Source organism: Lacerta agilis, chromosome 4 (assembly GCF_009819535.1).
Source record: "Lacerta agilis isolate rLacAgi1 chromosome 4, rLacAgi1.pri, whole genome shotgun sequence".
NCBI lineage: Eukaryota > Metazoa > Chordata > Lepidosauria > Squamata > Lacertidae > Lacerta > Lacerta agilis.
Window position 1 is genome coordinate 80,966,846 of NC_046315.1, and position 21,946 is coordinate 80,988,791.

A 21,946-nucleotide genomic window follows, 5' to 3' on the forward strand; every position below is an offset into this window, starting at 1 on the left:
CCCTGACAGTTAAGTCCAGTCGCGTCCGACTCTGGGGTTGCGGCACTCATCTCACTTTACTGGCTGAGGGAGCCGGCGTTTGTCCGCAGAGGGTTTTTTGGGTCATGTGGCCAGCATGACTAAGCCGCTTCTGGCGACACCAGAGCATCACACGGAAATGCCGTTTACCTTCCCGCCACAGTGGTACCTATTTATCTACTTGCACTTTGATGTGCTTTCAAACTGCTAGGTTGGCAGGAGCTGAGACCAAGCAACAGGAGCTCACCCCGTCACGGGGAAACCGCCGACCTTCCGATCGGCAAGCCCTAGGCTCAGTGGTTTAGACCACAACGCCACCTGCGTCCCAATAGCTGAAATGGCATGTAGACTGTTGCCCAATCCTAACAGCTATGTTCTACCCTCTACTATCAGAAACAGTGTGCCACAGAATTCCAGTTGGTGGGATTCTCAAGAGTGTTAAGAGTGTTACCGTACTTTTCGCTCCATAGGGCGCACAAGACCATAGGGCGCACCTCGTTTTTAGGGGAGGAAACAAGAAGCAAAGAGGAAAAGCCCAATTTTTTATGGGGATGAACTCACATTTCTGCATCTTCTGAAGGAAAGAGAGCCATTTCTACAGTTTCCAGACAGATAATCTAATCAGCCAGTCACATGTTGCTGGGGAAACAAACAACCTCCCTCTGCAGCACATTCAACAATGGAGGGCGGGGCTGAAAGGAAGCCAGGACTCTTATCTCTCTCCCAATCTCTTGCTGATCAGCTGCTGAGCGGGGTCCTTTCAACACCCCTTTTTCTCTTTGTAAAATAAAAAGCACTATCTGCTTTTGGCCCCTGGGCAATTCGGTTCCAGGGACCACCATTCGCTCCATAAGACGCACAGATATTTCCCCTTAATTTTTAGGAGGAAAAAAGTGCATCTTATGGAGTGAAAAATACGGTAATGTGTACAGGACATGTAGGCTTCCCATACGCCACTGTGAGTACAGGATGCTGAACTAGATAGGCCTTTGGCCTGATCCTATAGGGTGCTACTTATGCTCATGTTTGACATTATGAACCTCAGCAGGAGACAGACAAAAAACGACTGGATCAAGAAGTATCCCAAAAGTTGCAAACCTGTTCCTTCAAAGGAAGTAGGACATTACCAAGAACTGGCTAAACACCATTTCCCTGAACCAGAAAACCATCTACATACAGGAGCTCCATGTTACCAGGATTAAGCTTCAGTTTATTGCCCTCATCCAGTCTATTACTGAATCCAGGCATAGGTTCAGTACTTCTGCATCTTTCCCTGCCAAGTCTTTCTATCTTTATTAGTCATGTTCTCTTCAATTTAAGTGTCAGATGTGTGTCCCTTTTAAACCTAAAACAAAAGAACTGTAGCCAATAGAAACAAGTACCATATTTTTCCGTGTATAAGACTAGGTTTTGTCCCTAAAAAATAATGTCTAAAATTAGGGGGCATCTTATAGATGGAAAAATACAGTAAATACACATATATAATATTTTTAGTCAACTTTTTAAGTTTGTCCTTTTTTATTAAATATAATCACAAACTAAAAAAACAAATGTATGCATTGTATCTTAATTTGTTAACAAAATCAGAAGATGTCAGGAAATACCTGTTAGTAGAAGCATTAAGATATCTTTATTTCCTGAACTGGCTCTGCCAAAGTATCCTGGAACTAATTGTATTGGTATAAATGATAAAGTCCCAACATACAGTATAAAAATGTTCTGGATCTTCTAAACCTTTAGAAACCTTTATATTATGAGTCACCTTTCATTATCTTTTCTGCAGTTGCCAGGTTCCCATATATTTAGACGTGAGAGCCGCAGGGTCATCTTTCACATTATTTATTTGGACTGATGAACCTGTGTGCTGGTTAATAAAACTGGCATTTTCACTGAAGAGTTTGGATTTGATATCCCGCTTTATCATTACCCTAAGGAGTCTCAAAGCAGCTAACATTCTCCTTTCCCTTCCTCCCCCACAACAAACACTCTGTGAGGTGAGTGGGGCTGAGAAACTTCAAAGAAGTGTGACTAGCCCAAGGTCACCCAGCAGCTACATGTGGAGGAGCGGAGACACGAACCCGGTTCACCAGATTACGAGTCTACCGCTCTTAACCACTACACCACACTGCACAGTTCATTTATATGAAAGGTGCATTGTTATGCCCCCTTACCAAGCGTGCAGAGGCATACCATGTACAAAGCAAACAATTTACTCTAGTTCATTCTCTCTTTGTTCAGGACATGTTCATACAAGTAGTTTCCTTCAAGGGAGGGTAGTCCCATAGTTCTTGGACAGTGCTCATGTGGGTAAAAATGTAAACCCCCCCCAAAAAAAAAACATGAATACTGTACATCCAAGAAGCATTTGATGCAATCAAAGACACACTTTTTCAGCCACTGCACTCGCAGAAATTGTTGCCATCCAAGTCAGGCTGCCCCATTCACATGCTGTTACCCATGCAAGCATAAGCATGCTTATGGGACTGCACATGTCTTCCTTGTAGAAACTTCATTTCCCAGAAAACAAGCACTCAAAAAAGCATAAAATCTGAGGGGAAGACTTACAAAGGTATGAACACAGAAAGGTGTGTGTGTGTTATAGATATGAACGTATTTTTAGTACTGCACACATGATGGTTCTAGCTAAATCCTCTTTCCTGTTAGCAATTAATTTTTTTCCCTGCCTGCTAAATAAAGTGATATTCCCTGCTGATGGCAAATGATTGGTTTACCTACAACTCCAGGGGGTTTAGCTATCAGTCCCTTTAAGAAGCTTTGACAGTTTAACCTGCTGGGCTCACAGCACCCATGGGAGGGCCTTACTTGCAGTTTTACTTTCTGATGCTGCTGACCACTAATACTGACTCCATAGATAATGGATTTCAATAACAACCTCCTACAGGTTAACACTTTTGAGTAGCATCCATGATACTGCTTTAATTAAGTTAATACATGAAGGTCGCAGTTTGGTAGGAAGTTTTTAATAAATTTGGCAGCGTTTACAATAATAATAAAAATGTGTGGCTCATCTGTACAGTAACTCCAAGATAAGTTTACCTACAGATATACCGGTAATCCGATCTGCTTGTGGATTTATGGAATGCTTCAATTCCTTTTTAAAAAGTAAACTATTACTTCTGCTTCCTAGAAATATGCACATTTCTAACAGAAAGTTTCGTGACAGATATGAAATGTATGATTCTGCCATGCTGGGTGCAGAATGGGTTTACCTGGTCCACAAAATAAACCACCTTCCACCACAGAGGGGAAGAATATATTTTTTTCCTGCAAGGTGCATGAAATTAATGCTTTGGCTCGACTTCAGATGCCAAGGGTTTAATATTAAACAGCTTTGCAGAAACGCAAGAACAGAACCCAAACTACTACTTTCTATTTTAAATAACTAATTCATGTATTTGAAAGGTAGCCATTTGTTACGTTTAGTTGGCAGACTTGATTTTAAAGCAAGTCTCAAATTGTCACATTTTTCCTTGGACAGTGTACTTTCAGAGAATGTATGTTCTAAAAAAAAAAAAAAACACTCCTTTTGGCTTAGTACTTTACCTGCAAAGATACACTCAGAAATAGGGAAGGTATTTTCCCCTTACAATCTTAAACCTTGATAGGCAGTACAGAGGGTAGTAAAAAACCAGCATGGGAGCTATTTAATATACTTCTTGATTAACTCGTTGCCTGTCCACTTCTCCCACAGACATGTACTAACATGTCATAATCGTCATAATTCCCATCATCCCCACAGCTAGCACACAAGCTCCTTGATTAGTACACAACTCCCAGACGAGCTACTGCTAATGCTAAATAACTCCCTTCAGTCTCCAGCTACTATACCTCAGGCTCCCAATTAAACATAATGTCGCTGATTAGCCGTATTAGTCCAGACAAATTTCTGCCAAGGATTCTACTCTACTTATTTTCAGCAAACCCCTCCACCCCCTCCACCCCCAAAAGGGGGGGGGGAGACCATGGAAAGTAACAGTAAAAAAAAAACCACAATAAGGTGGTTTATTTAAAATCAGAGTCAGTATAAGGATTGATACTAAATAATGATAACATGACATTGGAAGAAATAAAGTTCTCTCCTTAAAAACAATTTTCAATTTCTGTTCAAATCGGCATGTTTATTTATAAATTTGCTGTTGATAAAGCCTCATCAACTAAAAACACCAAGTTTAATTGCTATTAGTAGGTTTAAGCACACTAAACCAGTGCAGATATAAAACGATTGGACCCATAACACATGTACTCACTTTTCCAGTGATTCATCTCATGCAAAAAAATTCCTCCAAGTCAAATAATCTGATTATTGTGCTTCCTTGGTGAATATATATATGCTTAAGTACATATTTTAAAAGAAACCCAACTGAAGAATTCAATAGCCAAGCAAAAACAGTAGCTATACTCCTAGCCAGAGAACACCTCTTATTTTTGTTCTTTTCCTCATCATTATCAAAACCTTCTACGGGAGTAGGGCTGCAATCCTATTCAAACTTACTTGGAAGTAAGTCCCACTGAACTCTCTGGTCCTTATTTCCAAGCAGACATATAAAGAATTACACTGTAAACCATTTTAGGGCAATGCTGATTCAGCAACCACTTAATGTGTTCTGTTTACTACATTGACCATACAGACTTTTTAACTTTCTTTATAGAAAACATTAAGTAACAAGATTTTTTAACAGCATGACAAAGTTCAACCACTAAGCACTGTTTTAATTAGTTACATTATAATTACCAATTTATTTTATTAATTTATTAAATTTGTCCATCACTTTACCTTGCCCAGGGCAACCCAAATAACTTAAAACCAAAGAAATAAACCCTACAGAGATACATTAAAACCAAGGGGAGAACATTAAAACATCCCACCCACTTCTAAAAAGCTACAGATAGTTAAAAGGCCAAAAGGCCTGGTTATAAAGGAAATGTTTTTTCCAGGCACCTAAACATATATGTAGTGAAAGCACAAGGCAAGCCTCCCTAGGGAGAGCATTCCACAAAAGGGAGCCACCACAGAAAATGCCCGTTCTCGTGTTGCCACCCTCCGGACCTCCTGCAGGGTGGGCACATCTCATCTCAGATGATGAGAGCAAGGTCCAGGTTGGCTCATATGGGGAGGGGTGGTCCTTGAGGTATTGCGGTACTGAGCCGTTTAAGGCTTTATATAGGTCAAAACCAGCACTTTGAATTGGGCCTGGAAGCTAACTGGCAGCCAGTGCAGTCAAGCCAGGACTAGCACTATATGCTCAAACTATCTTGCCCCAGTAAGCAACCTGGCCACTGAATTCTGCACCAGATGAAGTTTCCAAACATCTTCAGAGATGGTCTCATATATAATGCGTTGCAGTAATCTAACCAAGTGGTCACCAGAGCCTGGACAACAGAACTCAGGCTATTCTTAACCAGATAGGGGCACGGTTGAAGCTGATGGAAGGCACTCCAAACCACTGAAACTACATGAGCATCAAGAGTCAGCAATGGACCCAGAAGTACCCCCAAGATGTGTACCCACTCCATCAGATGGAGGCAACCTCCTATCCATCCAGTCTAGGTAATCATTCACTAACCAATGCTCAATTCTCTACATCCAAGAACTTATCACACTGAAACTTCTATAACCACTAAACAGAGCAATACATAAAGTAGGATTTATTCATTTTATACTGAAAAATAGGGGGGGGGCTCCTTGCACATCCCTTGCTGTTTAGGCAAGATGAACAATAGTTATCTAAAATCATTCTGTCTATTAGCGAACTCAGATCATAAGCGTCAATGGGACCAGGGCAAAAATGAATCCTCTAAGGAACAAGAAGTAGGTATCAGCATTATTCACAAGAACTGTGAGGTCTCCAGAAGTACAGAAAAGAAAAGTTATTTAAACCTAAGAGGGCAAAACCCAATTACAGACAAAAAACAACAACAGTGAGGACTGCGAGTGAGGAAAAAAATGGAGGATCTTAAGGAAGCTTAAACAAGAGCACTCGTGTTAGGAGGCAAGGGTACACCACAAGGTTTTATTTGCCATTCCCACTTGCATGGAACTACCGTTATACGATAGTGTGGCGTTAAAGCACACCTTGAAGTAAGAACAATGTTAGATAACCCAATTAAAGTTAGCTATATAAACAGGATTGCCTGGTGAACACAATTTTTCCACCATAATGCTTCAGGGGAAGGTATTCTATCCCCTTCTCCTAAAACCAGCATGAACCAAATATGGAGACCCAACTTGTAACCAGTGGCGTAGGGAGCCGCTTTGCCGTCTGGAGCGGCAAGTGCGCCGCTCCCTAGCGCGCGCCCTGAAGTAACGACGCATGCATCATGACGTCACGATGCACGCGCAGCATCCAGGTGGAGTGCACATGCGCGAGCGGCCGGCACCCCTTCTGTGCGGGCGCAGCAGTTGCAACTTTTAAGGCTGCAGCGCACGAGCAGCAGCACAGACGCATGTGGCAGGCGGCGGCTTGGGAGTGGGAGTGGTGCCGAGTGTCACCCTCCCCCCAGGCTGGCACCCGGGGCACTCCGCCCCCATCGCTCCCGCTTGGTACGCCACTGCTTGTAACACACACATTTACCTAAAATTATAAATATGCCACATATGCAACCAGTATACAATTTGTGTCTTAGAATGTGTTTGTAATTTGATAGTTCTAACAGTTTAGCTAAATACAAGTGTCATGGAAGAAAGTAGCTAATGATGCAAGGTCTCACTATTTACTGAGTAAACATGCATAGCAAAGCTAACCTTAGAGTCTATCTATTAATGGCAAATGAGTAGAAGAGAACAATTAGAAAACAATGCTTTTTTAAAGAGATGAAATTTTGATAAGCTCTTCCCAGAGGTCCTCTCACCTTTGTCTACACTGATGCATTCCCATCTTAATTTACCTGATCATTAGCTTCCAGTTTGTTCAGCTGGAAACCAAAAACAAACACTAATTACTTTGACATCACAAAGTCAGAGCTGTCCTCACCACCTCCCCAGACAGCAGGGATAAATTATAAAGGGTAGCCATGATAATATCTTGATAAATGATGAGTCACATCACCTCTTTTGTCAATCATCCATGAGGGCTCACACATGATACCACTCAATCTCATTACTGTATCCTAGGGCTAGGAAGACAATACACACCAGGAGTCATATTTCAAACAGCAGGCCACCATGATAAGATGCAACTCAGTAGATGGTTGATAAATTCCCATTGGCTTTTTGTTTTAACATAACTGTCAAATACTTCTGCTGCTAAGTACTATGCAGACACGGAAGGTGAAAGTGCATGGTTAAAGCTACTGATTATTCCTTGGGAAAATTTGCACATAATATTCTTCTTTTAAAAAGAAAAGAAAAGTACAAAAGCATCACTTTGAATTACAACAAAGCTTACATTTAAAAATATATATACAATTTTGAAAGGCAAGCATCAAGACTTAGTCATAGCCAGAGATCTCCTTCCTGAACATCCAGAAAATAAAAGCTCAGGACACAAACTGAACAGTTTCCATACTTTCTGCCTTTGAAGAACCATTTCCACTTACCGGTAACTCATCTACCAAGGAACCCCACAAAGGTTATGGACAATTTGTCTGGGACACTAGTGAGGCCCATTGGGCTTCACCAGAGCCTTTGGCTTGCCCACATGGACTAAGAATGTGACTTACAACATACTGGATACTTTCCAGCACCTCTACATTATAGGAGATGATTAATAGAGGTGGGCAAGCTGTCTTTCATGAATGCCTATCCATTATTATTCATCTTTCCATTGAGGAACCCCTGACAAGGTTCCCTGGAGAACAGTTGGAAAGCCACTGACCTTGACCTAGATCGTTAGGTATCTATTTTTAAAAGGAGGAGAACAGCCAGAGGCCAAGTTGTTGCATAATTACACTCCTTATTTATTCCCCAAGTTACAATTTAAAAAGTAGAACCCATACAGAGTGTATCCCTTAGCTTCTTTGAGCCAAGAATGTGTTATGCCTTAATGCAACACACACATCTTTTAATTCATCATTAAAATGACCCGTAACCAAGCCGTTGCATAAAATATTCTCACTGAACCCAGTCTAATATTTTTTGCCTGAGAGCCATTTTCACAGTGGGCCAACCCTCAACAATTGACCAATCTGATGATCAACATCAGGTCATTGGGCTTGGGATGTGTCATATGTACCTTTTTCTCACAAATGCACACACCCCAAAAAATTGGTGGGAATTAAGAAAAAACTGCTTCTTTTGTGGCAAAGGAAACACTTTTCCACCTTCCATAGTTAAGATTTAAATCAATTCATTTTATTTACCTTCCACCAGATGCCTAGTACACTCTCTTCAAAATATCCTGATATAATAGGTAAGAAGTTAGGGCAACCTTCACTGCTTCCTGAACTGTTTGCTCTGATATCCTTCTACAAAAGTGAAACTCATTACCCATCAAAAATGAAAAGTATGGTAATCATTTTCAACATTGACATTACACAACAGGGGTCACAGCACTAATAACAGGCAGAATATACACACTCATTTTGTGAGCCCACCTCAATACAGTGAGTCCTTTTTAAAAAGAGAAGTAGGTGGAATTTCATTTCTAGCTCCTGACATAGACAAATACTAAATCTTTAAGATATTTTTCTACCACTTCAGCAAAAAATCCCAAGGTAACAGAATTTTTTAAAACGTAAGGAAAGTTAATCATAAATAAAAGCAGCAATGTCTTTAAAGCCATATAAAAATCAAACAACTTGGCAACAATTTCGTCTAAAATACTGATAAAATATATCTTCCTTTGCCTGGAACAACAAAGCCGCAGGAACAACAAAGTAGGCACTATGTGGACCTCTCTGGGAAGAGCATTCCACAACTGGGACACCACCACTAAAGGCTTCTCCATGTTAGCTGTGTGGGTTCAAAGTTGCACTACATGGCAAACTGTAAATCAAGTATCTAACAAAACCTAGAAATAGTTATATCCAAGGTGTTTTTTTAAGGGACCCAGATGGCGCTGTGGGTTAAACCACAGAGTCCAGGGCTTGCTGATCAGAAGGTCGGCGGTTCGAATCCCTGCCACGGGGTGAGCTCCCGTTGCTCGGTCCAAGCTCCTGCCCACCTAGCAGTTTGAAAGCACGTCAAAGTGCAAGTAGATAAATTGGGACCGCTCCAGCGGGAAGGTAAACGGCATTTCCGTGCGCTGCTCTGGTTCGCCAGAAGCGGCTTTGTCATGCTTGCCACATGACCCGGAAGCTGTATGCAGACGGCTTCCTTGGCCTATAGAGCGAGATGAGCGCCGCAACCCCAGAGTCGTCCACGACTGGACCTGATGGTCAGGGGTCCCTTTACCTTTACCTTTATCCAAGGTGTTTCAGATGGCAGAGATTAAAATCAGAATAACTTAGGTAGCAAAATACCCTGTCCGATAATATTGTCTTATGCAGAAGTCAATGCAATCTAGTTCCTTAACTTTCCCCGGGGACACCAGTGAGCAAAAAGAAACAGCACCTGAATAAGTCTAAAGTGTTGTATTATCTAGTGATCATTTTAAGAGCTATAAACTTCTAGTCTAGTCACACTATTTAGGGCAAATTAATGATATAGAGTTACGGCTAGAATAAGAGCTTATCAAGGAATATATATTTGTGCTACAAAAGGAATTACTATGGCTGCTTTATATTTATATATATATTTATATTTGACATAAATAAAAACTGGACACATGGATATGTAAAAAGGCCACCGTTTCAGAGAAATTTGTAAATAAGATTGCATGCCTCATTGCCTCAGTCTAGTCCAGACAGTACATTCTGCTTCCATTTCAACGTTCTAGCTCTTGCCAGAGCTCGTTGTCAAAACATTAGCTATTTAAGCTTCCCTTTTTAAAACTGCACCAGAAGCCAACAAATAAGGACTTGGAAGGAACTAAAAGAGTTTCCACCAGCAGCTGCTATGAAGGACAAGTTGATAAGCATGAATAATCCAAAACACTGCTACAATGAAGAAAACCCAAGTTGATTTTATTTGTACATTTTTCCTCCAAGGAGGATAATGGTGTACATGGAGCTTGTCCCATTTTATCTTCACAACAATCCTCTGTGGTAGAATTAGGCCGAGATATGGTGAGTGACCCACTGTCCTAGTGAGCTTTATGGCAAAGCAGAGATTTAAAGTCTGGGGACACACATATGGAGGAAATAGATGAGAAAGCTTATTAAGACTGCTCTGTTGGTGCTGACTTCACATCTTATTTATATGTCCAAGATGTGCTCAACAAACATGGAAGGCATCAACTAAGTAGCTCATCTGACAAATACAGCAGAAGTGGTCATAGAGGTGGTAGAATATGAGAAGACTGCATCTACAGAGACAGCACCTCACATCTCAATGCTGAGAAATCATCTTCATAAGCCAATAAGAGTAATATTGAATTTCCCTTCATAAGGCAATCATAAGCAATGAAAAAGAAGTTATTTTCAAAAAGATTGAATTCTGTTCACATTGATGGCCAATGCTCAATAAAAGGTCCAAAAAGTTATATGCCAGTTCAGGAAGTAAAGGAAAAATACATGGCCAAGACCACCTGCTTTGAGAAGCCTGAAATTAATGACACAACTTTATATTTCCAATGAGAACATGGTAACAGAACAACCTGATCCTTCAAGAACTGTAAATCAGGCTGGTCCATGTGAACTATTAATTCACTGACACAATGGGCTGAAATGAAGACCACTAGAAGAATGGCTCTGCAAAACAGCCAACAGAAATCAGAGACTAAAAAAAAGAAATATCTCTATCAGGGAAGCAAATACAATAAACATCTCATTGGGGACTATATGGCAAGTGATGAAGTATCATATTTGCCAATCCTCAAAAAAATCATTTGATCATGGAACAAATGAAGAAGGGGAAATTCTCCACAGGAATACAGAAGACTAAAATGGCAGCCGTTTGCATCTTAACAAACCTTGGCCATGTGTTTAAGAGAGGAAAGAGCTGAACCACACTTAGTCAAAACTTGGCTTAGCTCAATGCAGTGTGGCAATAAAAAGGACCAGAGAAGAGCAAAGAGCTGAGAGCTGCTCTCCTGGATCCTGGGCTTGGGAATAAACAAAGGCAATGAACTGAATGGACTGAACAGGAGTCAAATAGGGTTTCTCCAAATCAACCATAACACCCAAGGAATGCATGGGTGAGGAAGATGGATGGCGTGCTCCTATTATCCCAGGACCTATTGGGGGTCCACAGGGGACTGTTTTTATTTTAAACAACAAAGAACCTATGAAGACGTAGGAACAATATAGAAGGTACTACCCTACTTCAAATCAAACTCACTGGGATGACATCTGAACGACACAACTGCCATTTCCACTTAATAAACACAAGCTTCTATACATCATTAGTTCTGGGTGATCACTCCTAATTTTTTCCTAAGCAAACACTCACATCAAATTATGTACACAATTGCTCTCCCACCCCACCCCCCAAAAATAAAAGGTGAGTGGGGAAGGAATAATCACATCTGATTATGCCTCTATCTGCATTAGAGGACAACTGGTTTCACGTGTATTTAAAACACATATTTTCAATTCCGCACTGGATTTCTTTTGAGCTACACAACTACTCCCAGATATGGAGAAGACCTATTCCATGGGAAGGCAAACTAAATCCTGGGGGCTGGATCCGGCCCAATCACCTTCCAAATCCGACCCGTGGACAGTCCAGGAATCAGCGTGTCTTTACATGAGTAGAATGTGTCCTTTTATTTAAAAGGCATCTCTGGGTTATTTGTGGGGCATAGGAATTCATTCATTTCCCCCCCCAAAAAATATAGTCCAGCCCCCCCACAAGGTTTGAGGGACAGTGGACCAGCCCCCTGCTGAAAACGTTTGCTGACCCCTGACCTATTCTATCTATTCTGCTGCTCACCATACACAATACTTCATACACGTGTTTATTTTCCAGCCAAAATTAAAAACCTGTAAGTCCCACAGATTTCAATAAGAAAAGACTAAACAATCTTACTGTGTGATGGGGGAAATTGTCGTCAAGATGACATAATCTGCAATCCTAAACATATTTGGATTTTTAAAAATTCTGTAGTACCTGAAGTCCTCACTAAGATGACCTACGTGGCTAAAATCAACCTTCACTGAAGTAAACACTAATAATCTTTTACTCAACCAAAATTCCTGTAATTACTTTCCCGTGGGATTTTCAAGTCATTTATACTTTATTACATTTTAAGGATATGGAGAGTCCCTGCTGTGTTAAAAATGCCAAATAAAATTATCCCTCATTCACTGCTTTATGCTATAACTTCTTTTCTTCCCATCCAATTAGTGTTACCCTGTTCTTTATGTATCATAAAAAATTTAACTACACGTATGTAAAACATAAAAGAAATGCTAGAGGTCTATTGTACATAGTAACACCACCAACAGCATACTCATGGCAGAGGATGAACTTTCATCCTGAAGACACTGTTTTAATGGAACACAAAACTTCAGACTAAAGTGTCTACCCTTCCACATTCTACAAAAAAAGCAGAAAATGCATTGCCTACATTAAATGATTCAAGCATGACAACTTGCAATCTTTTCTAATGAAGAGCACTATACAAATACTTTACGGAGCTTTAAATACTTTTATTTTTATAGTCAAATTAACCTTCAGTTGCAGCATAGCAAAAAAGAGGAATCTGAACCATTGCTAATGAAGACATTAACATTCCTTAACGACTTCTTCTCACACTGAACATTTTTATCCATCTCTCCATCTTTCACATATATTATCTCAGCAATTCTTATAACAACGCTATAAGGTAGATCAACGTAATATTTTTGCAGATGGAGAATGAGCTGAGAGAGCTTTCCCCCAGGCAGCTAAATAAACTTATGACGGAAACAAGACTTCTAACGACAACTTCCAGCTTACAGCCAATACACCACCCCTGTTGTCAAGTTAATAGTTTATAAAAGGAACACAGCATATTGTGCATGTGCTTAGGATGCACTGTGACCAGGGGCACTTGATGATAGCAAAAGCCAATGTGGTGCCTTCCAGATGTCACTGGACTACAGGAAGGGTGGGGAATTGGACGCAGGCAGTAGGCTGGATTCTTATCCTCTTCCCTCCTACCCCAAGCATCTGCTGGGCCAATTATGACAGGTGGATGGGACCAGGGTTGGGGGTTGCCCACCGATGAACTACAGTTCCCATTACCCCTGACTACTGGCCCCAATGCCTGGGACTGCTATTTGATTTTATTAAAAAGTGCCACCAAGTTACATTTTGGGTGTCATTTAGTAACACGTTATTAAACTGTACCCTAATATAATGGTGGAAACCTTATTACTTCGGTGTTTGCATTTGACAAGCCAGCAATGGAAATCCAGCAAAATAATTTGCATGTCAAGTACTTACCGCACTGGAATCAACATCACTGTGTATAGCAACCGTTTTAATACCCATCTTCTTGCATGTTTTAATTACCTAGACATGGGAGGAGGAAAGAGAGACAAAGCTGTTTTAAAACTAAACGGTTAACAAAAGTCATAAAATAGAAGAATTGCAATTTTGGAAGTTATACTTACTCTACAGGCAATTTCTCCTCTGTTGGCAATAAGAAGCTTCTCAAATGTCTGAAGAAAGGGAAAAGGATACAGCTAAGTCCTATGACTATTTGTATATTCTGTACATTTAGCTTCACTTGAGGAAATGAAGCACTTAACAATGGAGTTGCTAATCAAATTAAAATGGCTTTTATTTGATTTGCTGCTCCTTCACATACATTCAAATTGCCTAAGCATATGTAACAGGACTAATCTCTTAGGTCATGTGCTCATGTGTCCTCTCCCAGCAGCCTCTCCTACCTTAACCTTGGTTAATACATTGCCACCAACGTTTATCTTATTTATCTTAAAACCCCAATTAGCAATGTCCATGGTTAATGTTGTTGCAGATGCATCATTTAGCAACAACCAAAGTTACAATCCTATACACATTTACCTGGAATAAGACTTGCTGCACTCAAGGGGGTTTACCTCTGAGTAGACATGTCTAGGATTGCACTGTAAAACTGTCATAGGGAATTCACCGCTGGTAGGAAGAGTGTACACATGATCCTATTATCTTCTTTTGAGCTCTTAAATACTATCAAGGTTTCAGCCCCATTATGCATGCACTGGTTCCCAGCTAGCAGTAACAGTGGCACTACAAGTCCGGCAAGTTTTGCTACATTTTTCTTTGTTGAAAGTTATATTGGTGCACTTTGCTGCCTCTTTCTTTGTGTATACACAATCAAGCTGTAAAAGAAGGCTGAAGTTACACTACTTAACACAAGCAACAGAAGCACCTCACTTCTGAGTTGTGTTCACTTTTAAGCTTTTTCTTTTCCTGCAGAAATATGTTATGGATTCCTCAAGAAGTTCACTTCAAGTAATTCAGTATATGCAATACCACTAAAAATAAATTGATATATTAGAATTAAGCTGTGTGTAAAACTGGCAACCTTTTGGAGGACACGACGGGCCCTGTCAGGCCTCCTCCTGCCATGTGCCCTGCGGAATATTGAGGGGGCCCAGCCCCCTCATTGAATTTTTTTTGGTGGGGGGCTCAGCCCCCAAAGCCCCACAGAGATGGCACCCCTGTGCAATGGCAAACCACAATGAAGGCAAGCACAGAACACAAATCAACTCCAAACTATTATTTATTATCCTGACTCATTGCCACCAAACAAATTATGGCTAGAGAGAACCTGGTGAGTTTCAGGCACACGTTCAAAATAAGCCACCGTGCTGATACTGTTCGCTGGAAGGCATCAGTTCACAGTCTGCAGCCATAAAAATCTTTCGAATGTTAGGCTCTTTAAATACAGTGGTACCTCGGGTTAAGTACTTAATTCGTTCTGGAGATCCGTTCTTAACCTGAAGCGTACTTAACCTGAAGCGTACTTAACTCGAGGTACCACTGTAGGTGGAGATACTGACTCAGTAAAATACTAGATAATCCCACTACAAGCTATCGTTTTTGGGGGGGTGGGGGAGGGGAGAGGACAGCTTGCCAGTAGCAAACACAAAAGACAGCTTGGTCCCAAGATGACAGTGGAGAAAAAGCACAAAATAGTATCATCCACAACTATATTGCCGAATCAAGCATGCTCAAGCTTTGCTACTGGTGATACTCAGGGCTTACCTTTTCATTTGGATCATATGCTGTTGAGTGCAATCCACGAGAAGTAATAAGGTACCATCTCCATTTTGAAAGTTGTGCAATACACTATAAAATAAGAAAGATGACAAGTACAGGTGATTAAGACATTTAAAGCAAATTACCAGCATAATACAACAATGAAATAAAACAACAACCTGGCATCCATTTGGGTTTTCAGCAATTCCCACTGCAGCTTCCCATGCCATTCCAGAGGTTTCTCAAGCCATCAGTGGTAGTTTTCCAGGGGGCTGCAGGGGCTGCAGGAGTGGGATAGCTCCATTCCATTCATGGAAGTCCAGATCTAAGCTATAGTGGCCACTGACATGTAAGCATCCTAACCGCTACTAGGCACATTTAGCAGTAGCAAACTAGGTCTGGCAAAAAAGAAATGAGAAAGAAGCCTGAAATACAAATGATATATACTCTGCTTTCCTTTGGACCACATCAGAGAGGTCGAGAAGGAGGAGGGGTCTTTATCATCAGGGCAGCCCAGGAGCTCTATACACACTGCCCAGGGAGGTCACTTCAGTGCCACAGACAGACAGATGCCAACAGTTGCGGTTCTAATAAGGCTTTCAAAACAGTATTAGCAATGCAGCAAGCATCTTTATTATGGTGTTCCTTGTCAGTAGTACCTCAGTAAGAACAGAACTCTGTTCTTAAACCAAAACCGTTCTTAAACCAAGGCACACTTTCCCTAATGAGGCCTCCCGCCACCGGTGCCCTTCCACCGTTCGGATTCCGTTCTTAGACCGAGGTAAAGGGACACGGGTGGCGCTGTAGTCTAAACCACTGAGCCTAGGGCTTGCCAATCAAAAGGTAGGCGGTTCGAATCCCCGCAACGGGGTGAGCTGCCATTGCTCAGTCCCTGCTCCTGCCAACCTAGCAGTTCGAAAGCACGTCAAAGTGCAAGTAGATAAATAGGTACCACTCCGGCGGGAAGGTAAACGGTGTTTCCGTGTGCTGCTCTGGTTCACCAGAAGCAGCTTAGTCGTGCTGGCCACATGACCCGGAAGCTGTCTGCGGACGAACGCCAGCTCCCTCGGCCAGTAAAGCAAGATGAGCGCTGCAACCCCAGAGTCGTCTGCAACTGGACTTAACGATCAGGGTTCCCTTTACTTTACCTTTAAAGTTCTCAAACCAAGACACTATTTTCGGTTTTGCGGAGTTTGTAAACCAAATCGTTCCTAAACCGGACTGCTCTTAAACTGAGGTACCACTGTACTCTTTAACGTAAGTTCTGTGCTGCATTTATCAATTCAAGGTTCTAAATTTCTTGCTGTGCAAGCAGTCAGTGAAACCATCCTTCTAGATCAGGGGTAGCCAATGTGATGCCTTTCAGATGTTGTGGATGACATCTGTAATTCCTGACCAGTGACATGCTGGCTGGGGCAGATGGCAGCCCTAGTCCACAACATCTGGAGGGCAACACATCTAGTGGGATGGTTTCCCTAGATAACTACCAAACGTCACTTCTAACAGTTCTGCCACTTTAAGACCAAGAAACAAGACAAATTAAAGGCCGGCATTTTTGTCACTTAGCCATGAAGAACAATGGGTATAGATAAAATGGCACACACAGAGAGAACCCTATTAGGCATTCCCCTTGCACTCTTTCCGAACTCCAATGTTTCACCTACTCTAAAATTCTTCAGAGAAAATATAAAACCATTTCTCACCAGGCCTGTGAGGAAGCTTGCATACCCTTCCCTGAGAAAAGGTTACAATGAATTTACCACATGATTAAATAATAAGACCAAAGGATGGTTTACACTAACAGGTAAAAAAAGTGTTATCCTTTGAAAGACACAGGAGAGCAGAAAGAATGAAAGGAAATAAGCTTCTTTGATGGCAGAAGTTAAAGCAAAAGCCACTGTAGTAGGGAAGTCTTTCTTCCACTAGATATGAGGGCTAGCAGCACAAGTCAGTGCTCAGACACAGAGGCTGTATAAATTCCTATTTTAATTTGGTTAAAGAAAAAGGCAGACAACAAGTTTATTATTCAGGTTGGAAACTACTATGATAGACCACCAATTATTATCACCATTCCAAGTCCATCTCTAAAGATTAACCAGTTTTTCCATTTATATCATCTTAATCTGATCATATTGTTATTGTGATTAATAATGCCTTATATATTTGGGTTTATACCAGTTCTCTAATTTGTTAAGATCATTTTATACATTCTTATACAGTAACAGAGTATCAGACAGAGAGTGTGTGACTTTAACACAAAAGCAATTATTCAGACCAAAAAAATAGTGCAACTAATGTGACTGAACAACATGCCCCAGGATAAACTATTTTTTAAGCAGGGGTGAGGAACCTATAGGCCTTCAGTTGTTGGACTCTGCTCCCATCAGTTCCAAGCAGCATGGCTCATGATCAGGAATTATGCAGAGGGCCCTAGGTTCCCCATCAGTTTTAAAGAATGAAATGCTAACCAAATAAACCACAAGACAGAAAATGTTTTATTTAAAAACCATTATAGTCCTGGCTATAAGTACCGCTATTCAAATTTGCATTATGCAGACTTTTGCTGCGTTCTTGCCAGTGTTAGAAATTAGCTACCGGTAGGCACCAGGCATATTTTGCTACTGGTGTTGATCCAACTGCAAGCACATGGAGATCTCTGGTTGCCAGGTTGGTGACTGACATCTCCATCTGGCTGGTCCCTCCAGCTTTCTTAGGCAGGTAAGCAGAAGGTAAAAGTAAAGGTAAAGGGACCCCTGACCATTAGGTCCAGTCGCGGACGACTCTGGGGTTGCGGCGCTCATCTCGCTTTCCTGGCCGAGGGAGCCAGCGTACAGCGTACACACGGAAACGCCATTTACCTTCCCGCCAGAGCAGTACCTATTTATCTATTTGCACTTTGACGTGCTTTCAAACTGCTAGGTTGACAGGAGCAGGGACCGAGCAATGGGAGCTCACCCCATCGTGGGGATTCGAACCGCCAACCTTCTGACTGGCAAGCACTAGGCTCTGTGGTTTAACCCACAGTGCCACCTGCGTCATAAGCAGATGGTACCAGTAAGCTTTTTGTTGCATTTACATCCCACCTTTTTGTCCAATAAGTACATGGTTCACACCCCTCCTCAGGTAATACTTACAAAGACCCTGTGAGGTAGGTTAAGAGGCTGGGATTGGCCCAAGGTAATTCAGGGAGCTTTGTGACTGAGCAGGGATTTGAACTCTGATCTTCAGGTCCTAGTCTAACACTCTAACACTACACCACACTGACTTCCTAGTGTACTTCTATTTGGGGCAGCTATATCAATTAAGCAGATAAATAATATGGAGAAAGCAAGATGTCATTTACGAGTGACCAGCAAGACTTGCTATTGGGTATACCGGGGTTCAGGACACTGGGCCACTGGGACCTACTATTTGTCTTGTTCTGTCTGCTCCTTCCATTTTATCCTAACAAACCTGTAAGGTAGTTTAGGCTGATAGATAGTGACTGGCCCAAGATGACCCAGTGAGCTTCATGGCCAGGAGGGAGTATGAACCCAGCCTCATGCCCCCATCTACACTATACATTAAAAGCTGCATTATGCCACTTTAAACAGTCACTGCTTCCCCCAAAGAATCCTTGGAACTGTAGTTTAAGGCTGCTGAGAGTTGTTAGGAATCTCCTATTCCCCGCAGAGAGCTACAATTCCCAGAGTTGTTTAACAGGAAACTTCCTTCTTCCCAGGAAACTCTGATCCAGATCTGACTCCATTCTTGCATTCAGACTGAACGGAACTGGAGAAGAGGAAATTAAATAGCAGAGCCAAAGTGGTACACAGATTGTCTCAAACCCAACCAGCTGTTGTAGAGAAAAATTTAAAAAGGTGTATGTCATAGCAACCTCAGTGTTGAACAAATATTTCTGTTCCTGTAACATTTGCAGTCCTGGGGAATCGTAATGAATGGATATTGGCAACCAAATGCAGAGATTTATGAAGATAATATTGGTATAACAATGACCTTCTGGCCTTACAACCAGGAAGGGGAAAGTACCAAATCTACAGTTAAGTTTACATTGATATCATAAGTCACATGTTTCATTTTTAAGTAGTTTTACTTTGCTTGCTTGCTTTTTTTTCTCCAGGAAAAAATATATATAATTGACTCCAGAGATGTTTTTACCCGTGGCAACTTTCTCTCATATATAAATATATATGAATTCAAGAATCAGAAGAGAAGTGCAACCTTAATACATGTGGGACTTGATGCAAGCTGCTTGGCTTATAATAGGTGTGCCTAACCTGTGGCTCTCCAGATGTTGTTGTACTCCAACTCCCATTATCCCCAGCCAGGACTGCCAACAGTCAAGGATGAAGAGACTTGCAGTACAAAAACATTTTGGCAGCCACAGATTAGCAATCCCTAGTTTATAAAATTTAAAAATATTTCATTCTCAAATTACAGCAGTTGTTTATATTAGCAGGCACATACATCTGTGCAGAATCTGGGTCAAATTTAAAAGCTTAATATTTGGTAATTTGAGCAGCTTTTTCTTCCAGAAAGTATGGATGTTTGTGCAAGAATCTTGTTAACATTCTAATAACCCTGCACAGACTTCTCTGGACTGTAGCATAAACAGCTCAAATTACCAAAGCAATTCTCAAAATCTTCTCAGCCAGTTTCCCATGTTGGTTCTCTTGTCTTCCCCTTGAATTTTTTATTCATATATTATTAAAATAATTCATATACCAGGTCTAATTTCAAGAATACCAAGGCAGTATCTATTCTATCAATGTAAGAAACTAAAGAATGATAGATTTATACATTAATTTTCACTACAGTCTTCAAGTTTCCAAAAAATACAAGTACACATATGAACCATTCATTTCCAACAACACCGAAAGCAGCCTCACAGCATGTTATCAGAAATCTCCTGGCACATATAACTGCATTCTCATGGGGATAATACATTTTTAAGCTTCATATGTTCAAGAAGAAGAAGAAGAGTTTGGATTTGATATCCCGCTTTATCACTACCCGAAGGAGTCTCCAAGCGGCTAACATTCTCCTTTCCCTTCCTCCCCCACAACAAACACTCTGTGAGGTGAGTGGGGCTGAGAGACTTCAGAGAAGTGTGACTAGCCCAAGGTCACCCAGCAGCTGCATGTGGAGGAGTGGAGACACGAACCCGGTTCCCCAGATTACGAGTCTACCGCTCTTAACCACTACACCACACTGGCTCTCCTGTTCAAGATGTGTTCAAGATACAAGCAAACCTACCATCAGTCAAGTTGTAATTGTTACCTAAATGGATTAATACAGATAAGCCCAACAGTTGATGAGCCATCTCAATCAATGTTCTCTCATTTCTTACAACAGACTTGCCTGTCTGTATCTTATCGCAAATATCCAGATAATGTGCTTCACCACTTCTTGTGAATGTGACATCCCATGCCAGCCTTGGTTCGATTTAGTTTTTATGTGTGTCAGGAAATTCCAGTTTGTTATTTGGTTTATATAGGGAAAATTAAACAAAAATACTTTTAAAGAATCTTCTAAAGCAGTGATGATTGCAACAAAATGCTGCAATGTGGAATGTTCCTATTCACTGTTCTAGTCAGTCAGCCTTGCCTTCCTCCATGAATTTCAATGTTAGAAACTCAGATATATAAGCTAATCACCAAATGGCACATAAAACCTAGGTTGTGGTTGCCTCAACAGAATGTCTGGTCATATTTTTTTCCAGTGGATTATTATTATTATTAGTAGTAGTAGTAGTAGTACTATTGCTATTACTATTATTAATTTCTTTTCTATACCACTGTATAGTTTAATGGAAAAAATCTCAAAGCAGTTTACAACACATTAAAACATCCAATGAAACAGCGAATGTACAGTAACACTGAATGTAAGGTGGATGAGGGTCTGGATCAAAGCTTTCCAAACTTCTCATGTTGGTGACACACTTTTTAGACATGCATCATTTCATGACAGTAATTCAGCTTTACTAGCAAATCAGAGGTTAAACTAGCCCCTTTCCAGTCCTGGGAGGAGCACAGGGAGCATTTGTGTGACATACCTACACACTCCAGCCAACACACTAATGTGCCGCGACACACAGTTTGGAAAGTTCAAACAGGTCTGGACCCTAGAAATGTGAGCAATTTTGCATCCTACTTCCCAGTGCTGGAAACTAGGAAAGAAAAACTATCTGCCACTTGGCTCATGGAACTTTGATTATGGGCACAAAAACAGAAGGTTGGGTCGCCATTTTGTCTTTTTTACAGGTGCTGTGGTAGGGGAAGAAACAGTTCACTCCACGGCGGTGATCCTACTTGGGAGTTGGGGAGGCATTTCTCCTGCGCCCTCAGCTCCAGCCTGATGGACTTGCGCTGCAGTGGAGGAAGTATTTCTCCAGTGCCCTCAACGCCAGTGGCCAAATTTTATTATTGAGTCTCAGTTGCCATACATGGTGACAAGACTTCTCAATCCCCAGTTGCAAAATGTGCCTGGCACCTGGCTAATTTCTAATGCTGCTTTATAACTGGAGTTGGTTCATTGGCCTCATTGCACTGAGACTTAAGCATTCAACCTGAATTCCCTGCCCTTGGCAGAAAAAAAAAAAAGAAAAACCAGTCACCGCAGCCAAGCCCTAACTAGGCCGAAAGTCTTATCAAGTCAGTTAGTGTTAGAGCTGACCCCAGGAGAGATGCACCACCCTGAAAAGTAATCCTCTCACAAATTTTGCTGCCACACTGG

The 21,946-nt window shown here is 41.2% G+C and overlaps 1 protein-coding gene across 3 annotated transcripts in view; it reads right to left on the reverse strand.

Moving 5' to 3' along the window:
- Positions 1-21,946, reverse strand: part of PCCA (propionyl-CoA carboxylase subunit alpha) — a 219,784-nt gene that overhangs the window by 193,271 nt on the left and 4,567 nt on the right. For all 3 annotated transcript variants that reach the window (XM_033147813.1, XM_033147812.1, XM_033147814.1), the window contains exons 2-4: positions 15,218-15,301; positions 13,618-13,665; positions 13,448-13,516 (exon numbers count right to left, since the gene is read on the reverse strand). In XM_033147813.1, the coding sequence (XP_033003704.1) occupies positions 13,448-13,516; positions 13,618-13,665; positions 15,218-15,301 (201 nt within the window). The remainder of the gene's footprint in view (positions 1-13,447; positions 13,517-13,617; positions 13,666-15,217; positions 15,302-21,946) is intronic.